Here is a 16,729-nt window from a genome sequence, read left to right as displayed (position 1 = left end):
TGACTTGCATCACATGATTGCACTGCCTTTCAGTGACAGGCATTTTGAAAACAATCTGGTAAGTGGACTTTTATGCTGCGTCTGGCCATAAAAAAGACAAGTGTGTCAGCTATGCTACCTGTCAACAATGTTACTCAGCAATGTTAGTCATAGACATGAATCAGTATCATTTTTATATTTAAGCCTGTTTTTGTGTTGTGTAACTATACTTGTAATAGCCTAACTGAGTGCACTACTGTTCATAGTGAGGTCTGTAAGATTTGTGAAATATTATTGGAATTAACAGAAAAAGGTTTCTATTTGAATATATTTTAAAATGTAATTTATTATTACTCTAGTGTCATCCTTCAGAAATCATTCTAATATGCAAATTTGCAGCTCAAGAAAGACATTAGTCTTATTAATATTATCAATGTTGAAAACAGTCGTGCTTATAAATACTGTTAAACATTTCATTAAGGATTCTTTAATGAATAGAAAGTTCATTTAACCGCATTATTCATTATAAATCTCACTTTGATGCATCCTTGTTGAATAAAAGTATTCATTTCTTTCAAAACCATAAATCTTACTGATCCCAAATTTTGAACGGTATTATGTGATCCATTATTAAAAAAACAGTAAGTGCATAATCGACACTTTCCATGATTTCTATAGATGTCAGCTGCAGAGAAACAGAGAAGATACCGGGCTCGACGCGATGCTGACCCATCAAGAAGGGCACAATATTTAGAAAAGCAAAGAGAGGCCTGGTACAGACTAATAAGACATGGGAAGGTGAAGCCAGTCGCAGAGCTGAGTGAGAGCGAGAAACAAAGCAAAAGAGACCAATGGAGAAAAGCACAAGAGAGAAGAAGACAAAGAAAACGAATGCTGGAAAACACGATTAGTCCAAAAGACGGCAATGAATTTGAACAGGCACCTACAGAATCAAGGTAGAACGCTTGGAAGCCAATTTCCGCCAATTAATAATAATAATAATAATAAAAAAGGTAATTGCAACATTTTATCTTTTTTTTTTCCCAATTTCGACTGTTTTTCTCATAATTGCCTAATACAAACTGTATTTTTTATGTTTTAAAATGATTAAAAGTGATCATTTTTAAAAATGTTATTAATTACATAATGTGCAGATTAAGTAATCAATTATAATTTGAGATTAATTATTTAACATGCACATCATGCCTATTAATTAAAGATAAACTTTTTAAAGATAATGGTTATCTTTGTGTTAATTTAGAAAAAACTATGAATAGACATTACAAAAAAGTAACTTTAGAAATAAATATTTTAATTCAGTATACAAAAATACAAATGAATAGTAAAATATGAAATTATCTAAAAAAAAGAAATGATAGGCCTAGTCTAAATATAAAACTAAAAGCACCAGTAGGTGGTGGCAAAGCTGTCTTAATAAGCGAGTCATTCAGTCATTCATTCAATGGATTTTTTCAAACGGCTGATACATTCAGAAACGAAGCAAGTGGCTGCCTTATGAATGGCTTACTGAATCACTTATTCACTCGATTCGTTTAAAAACATGGATTTATTAATGAAACACCGCTGTGTTGATCAGAGACACACAACAGTTCTCCTAGGGCTTTATTTTCGTTGGTGCACAAAATTGTGTGATATAAACTTGTAGTTATGAGTTATTTGGGAGTTTTTTTCCTCCTCAGAACTGGACTTTATAACTTGCAATTGCGAGTTTATAGCCTATCTCACGATTCTGAGAAAAAAAGTCAGAATTGCAAGATGTAAACTCACAATTGCGAGAAAAAATGGTCAGAATTGGGAGATAAAAAGTCGCAATTATATATATTTTGTTTTCTTTGACTGAAATGGGCTTCCATTGAAAGCGGTTTAAGTTATGATGTTTTATATATATATATATATATATATATATATATATATATATAGTGGTGGGAAAAAGTGTTGGCCCCCTTCCGTATTTTTTTTTTATTTTTTTGAATGTTTGTCACACTTTAATGTTTCAGATCATCAAATAAATTTAAATATTAATCAAAGATAACAAGTAAACACAACATGCAGTTTTTGAATGAAGTTATTTATTATGAAGGGAAAACAAAATCCAAACCCACATCGCCCTGTGTGAAAAAGTGTTTGCCCCTAAACCTAATAACTGGTTGGGCCACCTTTAGCAGCAACAACTGCAATCAAACGTTTGCGATAACTTGCAATGAGTCTGTTACAGCGCTGTGGAGGAAGTTTGACCCACTCATCTTGACAGAATTGTTGTAATTCAGCCACATTGGAGGGTTTTCGAGCATGAACTGCCTTTTTAAGGTCATGCCACAGCATCTCAATAGGATTCAGGTCAGGACTTTGACTAGGCCACTCCAAAATGTTCATTTTGTTTTTCTTCAGCCATTCAGAGGTGGATTTGCTGGTGTGTTTTGGATCATTGTCCTGCTGCAGAACCCAAGTTCGCTTCAGCTTGAGGTCACAAACAGATGGCCGGACATGGTCCTTCAGGATTTTTTGGCAGACAGCTGAATTCATGGTTCCATTTATCACAGCAAGTCTTCCAGGTCCTGAAGCAGCAAAACAGCCCCAGACCATCACACTACCACCACCATATTTTACTGTTGGTATGATGTTCTTTTTCTGAAATGCTGTGTTTCTTTTACGCCAGATGTAATGGGACACACACACCTTCCAAAAAGTTAAACTTTTGTCTCGTCAGTCCACAGAGTAGTTTCCCAAAAGTCTTGGGGCTCATCAAGATGTTTTCTGGCAAAACGGAGACGAGCCTTTATGTTCTTTTTGCTCAGCAGCGGTTTTCGTCTTGGAGCTCTGCCATGCAGGCCATTTTTGCCCAGTCTCTTTCTTATGGTGTCATGAACACTGACCTTAACTGAGGCAAGTGAGGCCTGCAGTTCTTTAGATGTTGTTGTGGGGTCTTTTGTGACCTCTTGGATGAGTCGTCGCTGCGCTCTTGGGGTAATTTTGGTCAGCCGGCCACTCCTGGGAAGGTTCATCACTGCTCCATGTTTTCTCCATTTGTGGATAATGGCTCTCACTGTGGTTCGCTGGAGTCCCAAAGCTTTAGAAATGGCTTTATAACCTTTTCCAGACTGATAGATCTCAATTACTTTCTTTCTCATTTGTTCCTGAATTTCTTCGGATCTCAACATGATGTGTAGCTTTTGAGGATCTTTTGGTCTACTTCACTTTGTCAGGCAGGTCCTATTTAAGTGATTTCTTGATTGTGAACAGGTGTGGCAGTAATCAGGCCTGAGTGTGGCTAGAGAAACTGAACTCAGGTGTGATAAACCACAGTTAGGTTTTCATTTTAAGGGGCCATGTGGGTTTGGATTTTGTTTTCCCTTCATAAAAAAAAAACCTTCATTTAAAAACTGCATGTTGTGTTTACTTCTGTTATCTTTGATTAATATTTAAATTTGTTTGATGATCTGAAACATTAAAGTGTGACAAACATGCAAAAAAATAAAAATAAAATCAGGAAGGGGGCCAACACTTTTTCACACCACTATATATATATATATATATATATATTTTTTTTAGTGCTGTCAAATGATTAATCGAGATTAATCTCATCCAAAACAAAAGTTTTTGTTTACATAATATGTGTGTGTATACTGTGTATATTTATTATGTATATATAAATACAAACACATGCATGTATATATTTCAGAAAAATGTGTTATGTTTATATATTAAATATATTTATATATAATATAAAATATAAGAATATAAATATATAAATGTATATACATCTAAATATTTTCAAAATATACACTGTATGTGTATGTATTAATACATAATAAATATTCACAGTACACACACATATATTATGTATTAATGCGATTAATCATTTGACAGCACTAATTGTTTTATGATATTACTCGCATCATTTAATGAAAATTACTACTCTGGCTGACTGTTGTGTTTGGAGCCACCGCCTGTGTGTGTGTGTGTGTGTGTGTGTGTGACGTTCCATAGACACACGCGGGGGCGTGCACATCCGCTGTGATGCGCGGGCACGTGTAAAGCCTGAGCTTGTGTACACAAGACTCGGAGGAAAGTCTGTAGACCGGTACTTCGCTTGAAGCTGAACTGATTCATTATTAGACTCTGAAGACTGACTGACACTGATACCCTGCTGGTATTGAGATCTTATATAGGAAGCCATTTAAAAGTTTGTTCGATTAAAAAAAAAGAGAGTTTATATTTGTAGTGTTTTATTCTATCATTAGTAAACGCCTCGAGTAAATCTAAGAAAGTAACGTAAGTTACTCGGATCCTCATTTTTTCTCTGTTCATCCGGGTAAGTCGTGTTTTGAATCTTTCGAGATATAACGTTACTTTTTGTTTCGGTACTGTTGTCGTTAACGTTAACTTACTTTCTTTTAGTCTTTTGATGTAAGTTAGCGAATTGGTAAAATCTCTTTCCCGTTATCTCGCCTTCCCACGACGTGTATCTTAAAAGTATACGATTTATTAATTTTTGTTTTGTTAGTCTTGTAGTTTGGAGATAAATAGCATCCATATAGACAATGGTGTAATATTAGCCTGTATGCTAAAGCTGTATTGTGTCACATATGGAAGAAAAGCAGCAGGTGAATGACCACTTCAACTAAACTAAAACAACCAAAACGTGTTTCAGAATAATAATTACGTTATTACTATTTGTAATGGATAGGATTCAAGAAAAAAAAGTTATTACTTTATGATAATACAATTATAAGAGGCTAAAAATACAATTGTAGCTAGCCTGTTAGCTTGCTATCTTAAGAGGCAGTATTGCATGTCTAGTCAGTGTTTGTTGTTGTAGGTTATGATTGATTATTTGGGCCTTTTATGTGCACCCCAATCTGTCATGGCATGAATTTGAAAGAAAAACTAAGAGAAAATAGAAAGAAAAGAGATATGCACTAACATCTGTTAGCTCCTGAGTGAACAAATGACTGCAGCATCTTCAGATTTCGTCCTCGCATCATATGCATGTAAATACTCTAAAAACTGTTCCTCCAGCCAGAGGAGAATACATCTCTTTCAATGTCAAGATAACAAAGGCAATTCATTAAATTCAGCTTCATTAACCTTCTAAATGAGCCCTTGACGTTGGTCTAATTAATTCCTGGTAACAACACTAATCTTAAATTCACTGGGTGTTTATATGTAGTGTGATACTGTGTAGTATTGCCTATAAATGAATTCTATCTGTCTGTTATCTGTTGTTTAGCCTTTTGGGCAATATTTGTTGCTTTATAAATGAATTGTACTTTGTTTCTCAGGAGTCGAATGGCCTCTGTTGTTACAGTGAAGACAGAGAAGCGTCCTTCCCATGACTCTGAGGATGGCGACACAGTGGCTAAGAAGGCCAGGTATGAAAACAACAGATGTTCGTGTCTTGCTTTACTGCCAGCACATTCCCAGGGCAAGCCAAATATTCTTCATTGAAGTCAGCTTCTGTTTGCTGACCTGTTCTGATGAACATGTGATCTTTCAAAGACCTGTACTTCCTAATAAGAATGACTTCGCCAGATAGGTTTTTCCTATTCTTTGAAAAAATTATAGTCCACCCAAAAATGACAATTCTGTGATAAGGTTGCTAATAAGGTTGACTTTTTTCTTATAGATAAGGACCTCCTTTTATTGATTGTTTGTTTAAAAGTTTCAGATCATATTTTTGAAGTCAGGTTAAGCCATGCTTTGCATGCAACCTTGTAGCGTAGTTCTGTCCATATGCGTGTTTCCTCTGACCTGATTACATTTCCTCCTCCTCCGCTGACTAAAGGAAGTTGTTGCCCAGCCTGAAGACCAAGCGTGCTCCTGAGCTGGTGTTGGTGATCGGCACGGGGGTGAGTTCAGCTGTAGCTCCTCAGGTGCCTGCGCTGCGCTCCTGGAAAGGTCTGATCCAGGCGCTGCTAGATGCTGCCAATGACTTTGATCTGCTTGAGGAGGAAGAGAGCCGCCGCTTCCAGAAAAGTCTGCAAGAGGACAAGAACCTGGTGCATGTTGCTCATGACCTTATCCAGAAACTTTCACCGGTAAAATGTTGTTTTTCATTTTCTTACCACTTATGAAAGCTCTCTCTCTCTCTCTCTCTTTCTCTATCTATATATGTATATATATTTATTTATTTTATTTAAAGTGTCAATGGTACATTTACAAGCATGCATTTGGCAAAAGATATTAGAAATATTAACATTTTAATGGTTAACTACATTTCATGGATACATTTAGTGCATGCATTTAGCAAAATGCTCCTTTCTAGAGTTAAATTTGTTTAGTTAGGCCTAACTATCAAGTTATAGACAGTGAATGGCTTTTTTGAGGTAAATGTAACTGTTACATAACATAATAATTTACAAACTGTTAACTTGACATCGTCAAGCACTGATTGAGCAATTACATTAAACATTTCAGTATGTTTTACTATTTGGACTATTACACTAAGTGCAAATAGGCCGCCTTGTTGGCAGAAGCTAACTCCCCCCACCAACTTGTTTTTGGTATAGTCAACACTACAAAAGACGCACAGCAAACATCAGTTCTAGTGGCGTAGATAGTAAGGCATATGCTTTTTGACACGATAGACCCAAGTTTGAATCCGCCTTTTGCCAAACTTTCTCTACTATTAAAATGTTATAATATGAAAAAAATCAAATTATTGTCCCAATAAGGTGGCATCCATTTAATAATTTGAATTAAAAGTATAATTGACACTCAATACGTTATTATTGTGTACTGTTTTATAATGTACTACAATACTGAGGTGCAGATAATTGCCACTATTTGCAATAAGTAGTCTAAATAGCAGAAAACGCTGCTATTTTAACATAGTGTAAATATAATCCATTGCTATTTGCACTTAGTGTAAACAGCATATCGTTAAAAAATACTGCTATTTTCACTTGGTGTAAATAAAATCTATCGCTATTTACACTTAGTACAAATAGCCACTGCCTTTACTATTTCATTTAACATACCTTCTCATGTTTGTTTATTTTGTGCAAGAACTAGTAGTAAAGAGGAAGAAATTATTTATTCACGTGCCGCTTAAACTGATGTGGTTACAGCAATCTGTTATGCCACATTTAAAAGTGTTGAAAACCACATTTATTGCTAGAATTTTGTTGTAAAATTGACTGAAAGATGAGACTTTGGTTATATATATTTTGAGGACAATATATTTTGTCATTTATTATGTTCACACATCAACAAGAAACAGCACTGACTAAAAGATGGATCTTAGGCAGTAAATTTGTAATATTAAAAAATAACATTTCAAATATTTTGCTAAACATACAATGTTTCTGTGATCAGTGAAAAGGTGGCAGGGCAAGGAAAAATCTTGAAGAAAAAAATCTGTATTGTTGATCTATAATAAACATGTGGATCATGAACACAGTGCCACTGCCAAGCAATGCATGAACTGAAGAACTCAGCTACGAGTTTGTCCATCATTAGTCCCTTCCACATGCCACCAATGTTGTTGTTTTTGTCGCCCTGTTAAAACCGCACTAAGGGATTTATCCCTGTTTTTCATTGTCAAGCTTCAGTATCATTTGCATCCAAACCCACCAGTGTCACTAGAGGATTTAAATGGCATTAGGCTTGTGAAAGGGAGTTAGGTAATGAATTTTAGCTCCAGTGCTGGGGTTTCAGTGGTGGGGGGGCAGTGGTGGCCTAATGGTTAGAGAGTCGGACTCGTGATCCAAAGGTTGCGAGTTCGAGTCTCGGGCCGGCAGGGATTATAGGTCTGGAGAGTGAATGTACAGCACTCTCTCCACCCTCAATACCACGACTGAGGTGCCCTTGAGCAAGGCACCAAACCCCCAACTGCTCCCCGGGCACCGCAGCATAAATGGCTGCCCACTACTCCGGGTGTGTGTTCACGGTGTGTATGTGTTCACTGCTGTGTGTGTGCACTTTGGATGGGTTAAATGCAGAGCAAGAATTCCAAGTATGGGTCACCATACTTGGCCGTATGCCGTATGGTCGTAGCTGAACAATTCACATCAACAAAATAACTATCCTAGAAAAACATCAGCCTGCTGTCTGTCTCCATCCAGTGAATTTCCAAGCTCAGTTTGTTTGTTATTGTTAGTGTGAGGTCTTTCAGTGATTTAACCTACTTGTGAGAGTTTTGAGCCTCATGAGCAGAGCAGTGGCGCAAAAAACTAGGCTAATCTGAACATGCGTCCAGGATTCACACCTCCAGAATAACGTGCCTTGACTAGATGCTAGTTCATTCAGCTTCGGTATTACATGTTTCTTTAGAAATGCATTCTTTGTAATGTTCGCAGCAAGTCAGTAGATGCCAGTCAATATACATTTACGCTTTGACATGTTTGGACCTGAATATATAAGTCACCCTTGACTTCCAGACTGCTTTTTTGATTCAGACATCAATGCTATTGAGTTACTATGTTGATAAGCACAAAAAAGTCCAGACCCTTCCAAGAATTGATTGCGTGTTCATCTCATTTCCGAATGCTTGTTGCTCAATGCTGTTATTTTTCATTAAGTAAAAAACAAACAAAAAAAAAACTGAGGGTAGACACCATATTGAATCTGACAGATGAAATCAAGGCTGTAAGGGATAAACCTCTAGTCTTTACAATGGCATGCATAGTATAAAGGTCCCAGATTATATGTAGTTTTCACAACTTTCAACTTTTTTTTTTTTTTTTGTCTGAGGTGCCATCAGAATGAGAATCCAAATGGCTGATAAAAACATCACAATAATCCACAAGTAATAATCATTACCAGTCCATCAAATAATGTTTTGTGAATTGAAAAGCTGCATGTTTGTAAGAAATTTTTTTTATTAGCTATTTCATTCTGATGGCACCCATTTACCGCAAAGTGATGTAATGCTAAATTAATTTTGGTAAAAATATAATTTGTATATTAATATTTTTGGTCTCAAATCAGCTGTTTCAGAATCAGAATGAGCTTTATTTCCAGGTATGTTTACACATACGAGGCTCCACAGTGCAAAACTTTTAACCAGTCTGGAGCCCTGCTAATGCAATTTGAGTGGTTTGATACAAAAAAAGGTTTTCATCTGTATTTAATGCTGACCGCATATGATCAGACACTGAGACAGAGGTTAATACCAGGTGTAAACAGTTGAAAGACATGTACACCTCTGAGATCAGAGGCATTAGTTCACGTCAGGTGTGGAGGTGCTGATAATTAGCCTCTTCCTGAGAAAGTGGATTTTGCAAGCTATTCATAGCAGCACTTCTCTCTCACTCTCACTCTCTCTCTCTCTCACTGTCTCTGGTTTTCCATGTGCCTCTGCCAGGCTCAGAGAATGAATTCAGCTCAGTGTAATGAGATTGAGTCTGACCAGGACAAGGGCACTGCTGTCAAAACTCCTCTATTCTCAGTGCTCTCTCCACTGTCTCTCACATACTCGGGAATCAAATTGTGTGCAGAGTTCCTATTACCTCCAAATATAGCCTAAATATTTGACTGAAGTATTCTGTTTCTAATGAGGTTCCTATTATCAGGGTTGAAGTTTGCATTGGTGAACACCACCATGTGTAAATATCAAGCTAATTTCATTGCCTACAAGATTATCTTAAATATATGAATTAATTTCCCTTGATGTGTTCCATAGAGAACATTTCAAGACCTTTGAAGAAGATAATGCTTATTTTTCCCTCTAAAAGCTTGCTTTGGTTGACTCCTGTAACAATGGATTCCCAAAAGAGCTATTTGAATACTCCTCAAGTTGATTTATTTTTCTATTCATCTCTAATTGCTTTCTTTTGGTCTCTGTAGAGGACGGGAAATGTACGCTCCACCTTTTTTAAAGACTGCCTCTACGAGGTGTTTGATGACTTGGAGTGTAAGATGGAGAACGCTGGGAAACATCTCCTCCGCTCCGTGCTGCAGTTGATGGAGAGCGGCGCTCTGGTCCTCACCACCAACTTTGACAATCTGCTAGAGATTTACGCCGCTCACCAAGGGACCAAGCTGGAGTCTCTGGATCTCACAGATGAGAAGAAGGTACCAGCTGTTTTTTCTGTATAAATGAGGTGAATTTGCATTACAGTTCAGACTGCATTATTGGACGCTAACAATTTGAATAGTGAAAGAAGTCAAACTTTTAGATTTGCACGTGGTCAGTGCATAAATGTAGTGTTGATGAAAGAAGATACTTTAATAATCTAAATGACATATATTCTCCATGAAATGTATTTTCTGAAGCAACAGTATTAAATAAGGACTTATTTAAATTCATAATAAAAATCCTAAATTGCATAAATCCACTTGTGAAAATCATATGATTATTAGTATAAAATAAAAAGTGACCGCAATAATCATTATAACAGTGATTATTATTATAATTATGTTGTTCTTATGTAATTTTGAAAGTAGTTAATTATATCTGTCAAGCAAACATTCTTATAAATTACAACATTTAACAAAGTTTTTTTTTTTTTTTTTTGTGAAATCAAAATTTTATATGTACACACACACACACACACACACACTGTGCTTATTAAGGGCTCCGTGTGGTTTTCTGTCAAAATAATTTCTGTTTAAATATATTTTCAAATGTAATTTATTCTTGTGACGCCAAGCTGAATTTTCTGCATCATTACTCCAGTCTTCTTCAGAATTCATTCAGTATCAATATAAAAAACACATATCTATATAAAACAATTATGTTTGTTGGCAGGTCATCAGGACCTGACCGTCCATCAGCAATGTGACTTCATATAGAGCATGATTATTTAGTCTGAATTGCATTATGTCTGATAAAAGTCACTGATAAATAACAGATACAAATATCTGAAGAAGAGACTATGGGGACAAAAAAAACCCATCCTCAGATCATCAGTTGCTTTCAGCACAAACTAAAAACAAAGTGTGCTTTGAAATAAAGCTGTGAAACGCTGTTCCTCAGATGTTCAGTGCACTGGGTTCATCTCTGTTTGCTTTTGGCCATAAATTTCCTTCAGCACAAAGCAGTGAAAGCTTCAGCTATTAGCCATAAAATCAGCCTTATGGTCTCAAGCCAAGCGTCATGTAGTGCATTAGTGCATGTAAGCTCTACAGCAGCTCACCTGAAGAGCCCTCGGAAACACAAGTGACTGCATGTTCAGTTCCCTGTGTCTTTATTCATCAGGCCGTGTGTGGTTTTCCATAGCGTGGCCTTTAGGCAGGGTGTTTATGCACCTTTTCCATCAAATGCCTCTTGATTAGGACCCGCAGTCATTAAAAGCAGCTGGACGCTCCTAGTGGGAGCCGGATTGGGAGCAGTGGAGTATGAAATGTGCTGTGTGTTTGTGTGCAGGTTCTCGAGTGGGCTCAGGAGAAGAGAAGACTGAGCGTACTACATATTCACGGTGTTTACACAAACCCCAGCGGCATTGTACTTCATCCTGCTGGCTACCAGAACGTTCTGAGGAACACAGAAGTCATGGTGAGTGAATGTTTTCTGCTCTCAGGAGAAAAAAAGAAGTCACCACTGGAACGTTGATGATTCACTGGGGCAGAGGACACTGAACCAAAGCTTTCTGGCCTGAAGAGATACTCCCTTTTGTGGCGGGTTTTATTGGTCACTGTCCAGTCCTTGAAATAATTTACCCAAATGCAAACTGCTATGATGGCATTATCAGCATTATATGAAGTTTATATGATGTTGATAAAAGCAATTTATTATGTTATGATGGTCTATGACATAATGCAGTTTAAAAATGCAATTCGAACCTTGAATACACCTCTTCTATGCTTCTATGATGAGCATGTTTTAATGTCTGAAATGTTTTAATGTCTTTCATATTCATTTTGATATGTTTTCAGGGAAATAGTAAAAAATGTGAGGGTGATATAGAAAACCGAAATTATGATATGGCTCAGTGCGGTTATCAAATTGTACTTTAATTAAGTAAATCCACTGTGTTTTTTAAAGTAAAGGGTGAAGGGTGGCACTGTGCTTATTAAGGGCTCCGTGTGGTTTTCTGTCAAAATAAAAGGTTGATGGTTTAATGTTTGAAAATGAAGAAATTAAGACCAAAAATATTAGTAATGTAACTGTAGTTGTAGTAGCATTAAAAATAATCATTGTGATGATGATAATACAATGTAAGATATATATATGTGACCCTGGACCACAAAACCAGTCTTAAGTCGCTGGGGTATATTTGTAGCAATAGCCAAAAATACATTGTGGGTCAAAATTATTGATTTTTCTTTAATGCCAAAAATCATTAGGATATTAAGTAAAGATCATGTTCCATGAAGATATTTTGTAAATTTCCTACCGTAAATATATCAAAACGTAATTTTTGATTAGTAATATGCATTGCTAAGAACTTAATTTGGACAACTTTAAAGGCGATTTTCTCAATATTTAGATTTTTTTGCACCCTCAGATTCCAGATTTTCAAATAGTTGCATCTCGGCCAAATATTGTCAGATCCTAACAAACCATACATCAATGAAAATCTTATTTATTCAGCTTTCAGATAATGCAACAATTGAAAAATTGACCTTTATGACTCGTTTTGTGATCCAGGGTCACATATGTATGTATTATTATTGTTTTATATTATACATTATTTTATAGTCATAATGATATATAATCACACAACTTTACAAATTGTGCAGCCCTACAAACAAGCACAGCAAACCTGAATGTTTTAAAATAGTTTTAAATCACAAATGCGATTTTCTAAAAAATTAGACATTTAAGGCAAGGTTATTTCAGGTTTAAAATGTTATGTGGTACAACTCCCCCCAAAATGAGGATTAATCATTCAAGATATATATACAAATTAGTGCTGTCAATTGATTAAAACATTTGAACTAATCTATCGCACATTTTTCTAATCGCAATTAATCTCACCTAACATTAAAGTTTGAAAATATACTTTTATATTACAATAATTGCAATAATTTCACATGCAATATTCAAATTAATGTGCAAACAAGCAGAGTATTAACGGCGGACAGGAGAGGAAGATTAGTTTTTACTGACATGTACTGACAACATCTCATCTGACTGCAGTTCACTGATGTTCTACTGAAGCTCCTCGTCACCTGTAACGTTTTCCGTACTTGTTATCCGCACTTGTTTAACTACTCATCTGAAAAGTCTCCCGTTTGATGTGGTCGTAAAGACGGTCTGTGCGCCATGAGAAAAAAAAGAGACAGACGCAAGCAGTTGTGAGTGGGGTTGCCAACCCTAGCCCCGCTCCAGCATTAACTACGTTCAATTTTATATATATTTTTAAATTATTTATTTATTTTTAAGAAGATGAGTGGACTGACATGTGTTCAAAGTGTAAGGAGAGTCATATCAGTCCACAGTGTCAGTTGTTACATTGTTGCATGTTTTTGCAGAGGGAGATCCAGAAACTCTATGAAACCAAGTCTTTTGTGTTCTTGGGCTGCGGGAGGACAGTGGATGACACCACCTTCCAGGCACTGTTTCTCGAAGCAGTCAAACACAAGTCTGACCTTGAGCATTTCATGCTGGTGCGGCGAGAGGATGTGGGCGAATTCAAGAAGCTCCGAGACAACATGCTGGACAAGGGCATTAAGGTCATCTCGTACGGCAACGAATACGCCGACCTGCCGGAGTACTTTGAACGACTGGCCAATGAGATTTGCAACCGGGATGTGGACCGGGATGTGGTCACCAATGGCTGGGGTAAGTTGTCTTCACTTTTTAGATGCGTTACATGCAACTGATGTTTCTTTTTTTTTCACCGATTCATTTGCTGGATTAATTCAGGATCTCCCATCTCACAAGGCGAAGAAAGTCAAAATGGCTTTACGACCCAGAAAAACCTCCTGCAAGGTTAGGACAGTTTTTGTGTTGGCACCTCAACCAGTTTACATGCTAAAGGCAGTTTGGGCATTTGACTGGAGCATGACAATGCATTTTTTCCTTTTCCCTTCTTTGCTTCAGTGCATGCTTTTAGAACGATAGAAACATGAATCCAGCACAAGGGCTTCTGTTGTTGTTTTATTCTCACCTTCCCACTGTACTCCTCTGCACCCGTGGCTTCCCGTGATGAAATCGGCTGATACACACTGTTGTAACGAGACCTTCATTGTAGCTCTTCCTCTTTCCCTGTCCAGACTACCACTCGTGACACAAGTGGCAGTCTAGGAACGTTTCCACAGCTCCGCCGTCCCCTTCCGCTCGGATCTGGTATGACTAGATCTTCACGCACAACAGACTCATTTCTCATACTTCAACCGAGCGCCGCCAGTACCGGTTCGCTTCACACGGGAAAGGCGTCAGTAAAAGCACCACCAAGCAAACTGTGAACTCCTGCCACTCGGAAAATGTTGATGAAACTCTTCATGTGAGTGAGGGAGATTTTTTTTTTTTTTTTTATGTGGTTTTAAGTGAAGTTTGGACAAGAATGATTCAGGGCAGTCTGATCTTAAACATGTGCTGTCAAATACCAAAACATTTGAACAGGAGTGTTAGTAATGCAGCCTCACTTTCCATTTTTCATATCAGTAAAAGCACCAGCAATATTAAAATTGATTGTGTGAACCTCACAAAATTTATCAAGAAATGTCCATGTCATATTTCACACACTAAATAAGTGTGTGTGCGTATATATGTGTATATATATATATATATATGTGTGTGTGTGTGTGTGTGTATGTATGTATATTTAACTGTTAACATGGTTAATTTTGCATTGCAAGTAAGGCGAAGCAAATGCAGTTGAAGGAAAAAAAAATACATATGAACCAATTAGATGAGAACAACTGCACACTCGCTTAAGCATAGCCTAATTGGTTCTAATCTAATTCATTCATATGTAATTTTGGATTGCAACGTATTTTTATCACACCTAATCATTGCCCAACTTCAAATTCGGATTACTGTAATGTGAAAAATCCCTCATTTAAAAAAAATTCTTAGTACTACTTTACATAGTACAGTACAATTGAATGTTTAATGATAGCATTTGCTGTAATAAATAATGAATTAATGATTTTAATAAAATTGCAAGAAAAAAAATTCAGAATTGTGAGATAAAAGGTTGCAATTACTTTTATTTTTATTCTGTGGCAGAAACAAGCTTCCATATAGAGTATTTTGAGAATTACAGTATATAGAAATGTGAGATGTAAACTCCGAATTCTAAGAAAAAAGTCAGATTTGTTATAAAAAAAGTTGCAATTACCTTTTTAATATTTTTTTATTCTGTTGTGGAAACAAGTTTCCATATACACTACACACACAGACATTTTTATTGGTTGAAATATGACTTAGGATATTTCTTTTATTACTAAATCTGTTCTGTAATGAGGAAATGCAATAAACATCTCGTCAGAGTGACTGAGGTGTGACTCAAAATTGATGTGATTTCTCAGGCTTTACTTATAGAAGCATCTCAGCTTCCATGAATCTACTTGAACTTTTCACGAGACTAATGAGAATAATGATATGATGCCATCATTCCTCTCAACCCACATGACTTTCAATACATTTTATTGCACTTTTGACAGTCCCATTTATAGTCATAAATGCTTGGTCAGTAATGCTCAAAAAAGACATGTAAACAGTTGTTTATACACTTTTTGTATTTTAACTCCAGTGGTCCACTGTTTTATCATCTCTGTCCACAAATGTCTTTTAGGTATTTATATGCTATTTTAAAATAAAGCATCTGTTTGGTACCAAATGTGTTGTCGTTAATGAGAGCGCACACATGTGAATGTGTTTTCAAGAATTACATCTACACACATTATGTTTAAATTACGAGCAAGAGTGGCCATTTGTAATATGAATATACGAAACTTCCGGTGTCATCTGCTTCCAGTTACTTTAGCTGTGCAAAAACAATCCGTTATGCTGCTTGATAAAGCAAACTGGTATTTTTTATATTATTTTAATTTATTATCGTAATCATAAACGCATTGGTTTGTGGATTTCTGGTCTCATACACTGAAAGAAAATACTTTGCAAAATAAGGTGGCTTGATCAATATCTACATACTATACAAAACAGTACTACATTACACCAGAACTTAATTTTTTTTAAATTTTTTTTTTTTTAGTTTTTTTTTGCTTTTATTAATTCACTATTTATTAATTGGTTAATTCACCCAAAAATGAAACAAAATTCGGCATATAGTGAATCTGCTATAGTGAATTTCAAGTTTAGTCTTCCGCCACATCCGCTCAGATTTTCTACATTGTCTTTTCAAACTCTGTACTACTGCTGATTTTCTCCAAGGTGATTTCTGTCTGCCAGTCTTCTTGCTCACTTTCACAGGAGCAATATCATCAATAATATTCTTAATTTTTGAGTTAAAGGAATCAAGGAGAAGATCAAAAGAGTCGTCTAGATGTCAGATGTCGTTCCAAACACATAAGACCTTCATTCATCTTCGGAACACAAATTAAGATATTTTTAATGAAATCCGAGAGCTTTCTGACCCTCCATAGACAGCAACACAACTGAAATGTTCCCAGACTCAGAAACATAGTAAGGACATCGATAAAACGGTACATGTAAAGTCAAGTCACCTTTATTTATATAGCGCTTTTTAACAATACAGATTGTGTCAAAGCACTTAACAGTATCAAATTGGAGGATAGAGTGTCAGTAATGTATAATAATAAGATTAAACACTCAATTTTCAGTTAAAGGCATTTCATTATTGAATACAGAGATGTCATTGTCTCGCTCAGTTTAGTTTAAATAGTATCTGTGCAATCAAATCGACGATAA

General features: G+C 36.1%; 1 protein-coding gene across 4 annotated transcripts; it reads left to right on the top strand.

Moving 5' to 3' along the window:
• Positions 1–37: 37 nt before the first annotated feature.
• fam118b (family with sequence similarity 118 member B) lies at positions 38–15,674 on the top strand. 4 transcript variants are annotated; one of them, XM_079374598.1, is made up of 9 exons: positions 38–58; positions 658–935; positions 5,283–5,372; positions 5,786–6,038; positions 9,790–10,017; positions 11,312–11,440; positions 13,363–13,672; positions 13,757–13,822; positions 14,107–15,674. In XM_079374598.1, the coding sequence occupies exons 2-9, from the start codon at positions 658–660 to the stop codon at positions 14,118–14,120; spliced, it is 1,368 nt and encodes a 455-aa protein (XP_079230724.1). In that variant the 5' UTR covers positions 38–58; the 3' UTR covers positions 14,121–15,674. The 4 variants fall into 4 exon arrangements, with proteins under 4 accessions (XP_079230724.1, XP_079230725.1, XP_079230726.1 ...); XM_079374599.1 differs by lacking the exons at positions 38–58; positions 658–935 and adding an exon at positions 4,017–4,312 and having other exon boundaries at positions 13,934–15,674; XM_079374600.1 differs by lacking the exons at positions 38–58; positions 658–935 and adding an exon at positions 4,018–4,312.
• The last annotated feature ends 1,055 nt before the right edge of the window (positions 15,675–16,729 follow it).

This window comes from Barbus barbus, assembly GCF_936440315.1.
Source record: "Barbus barbus genome assembly, chromosome: 23".
Classification (NCBI taxonomy): Eukaryota; Metazoa; Chordata; class Actinopteri; order Cypriniformes; family Cyprinidae; genus Barbus; species Barbus barbus.
Note: the sequence above shows the minus strand (reverse complement) of the source record. Positions and strands in the feature narration are given on the sequence as shown.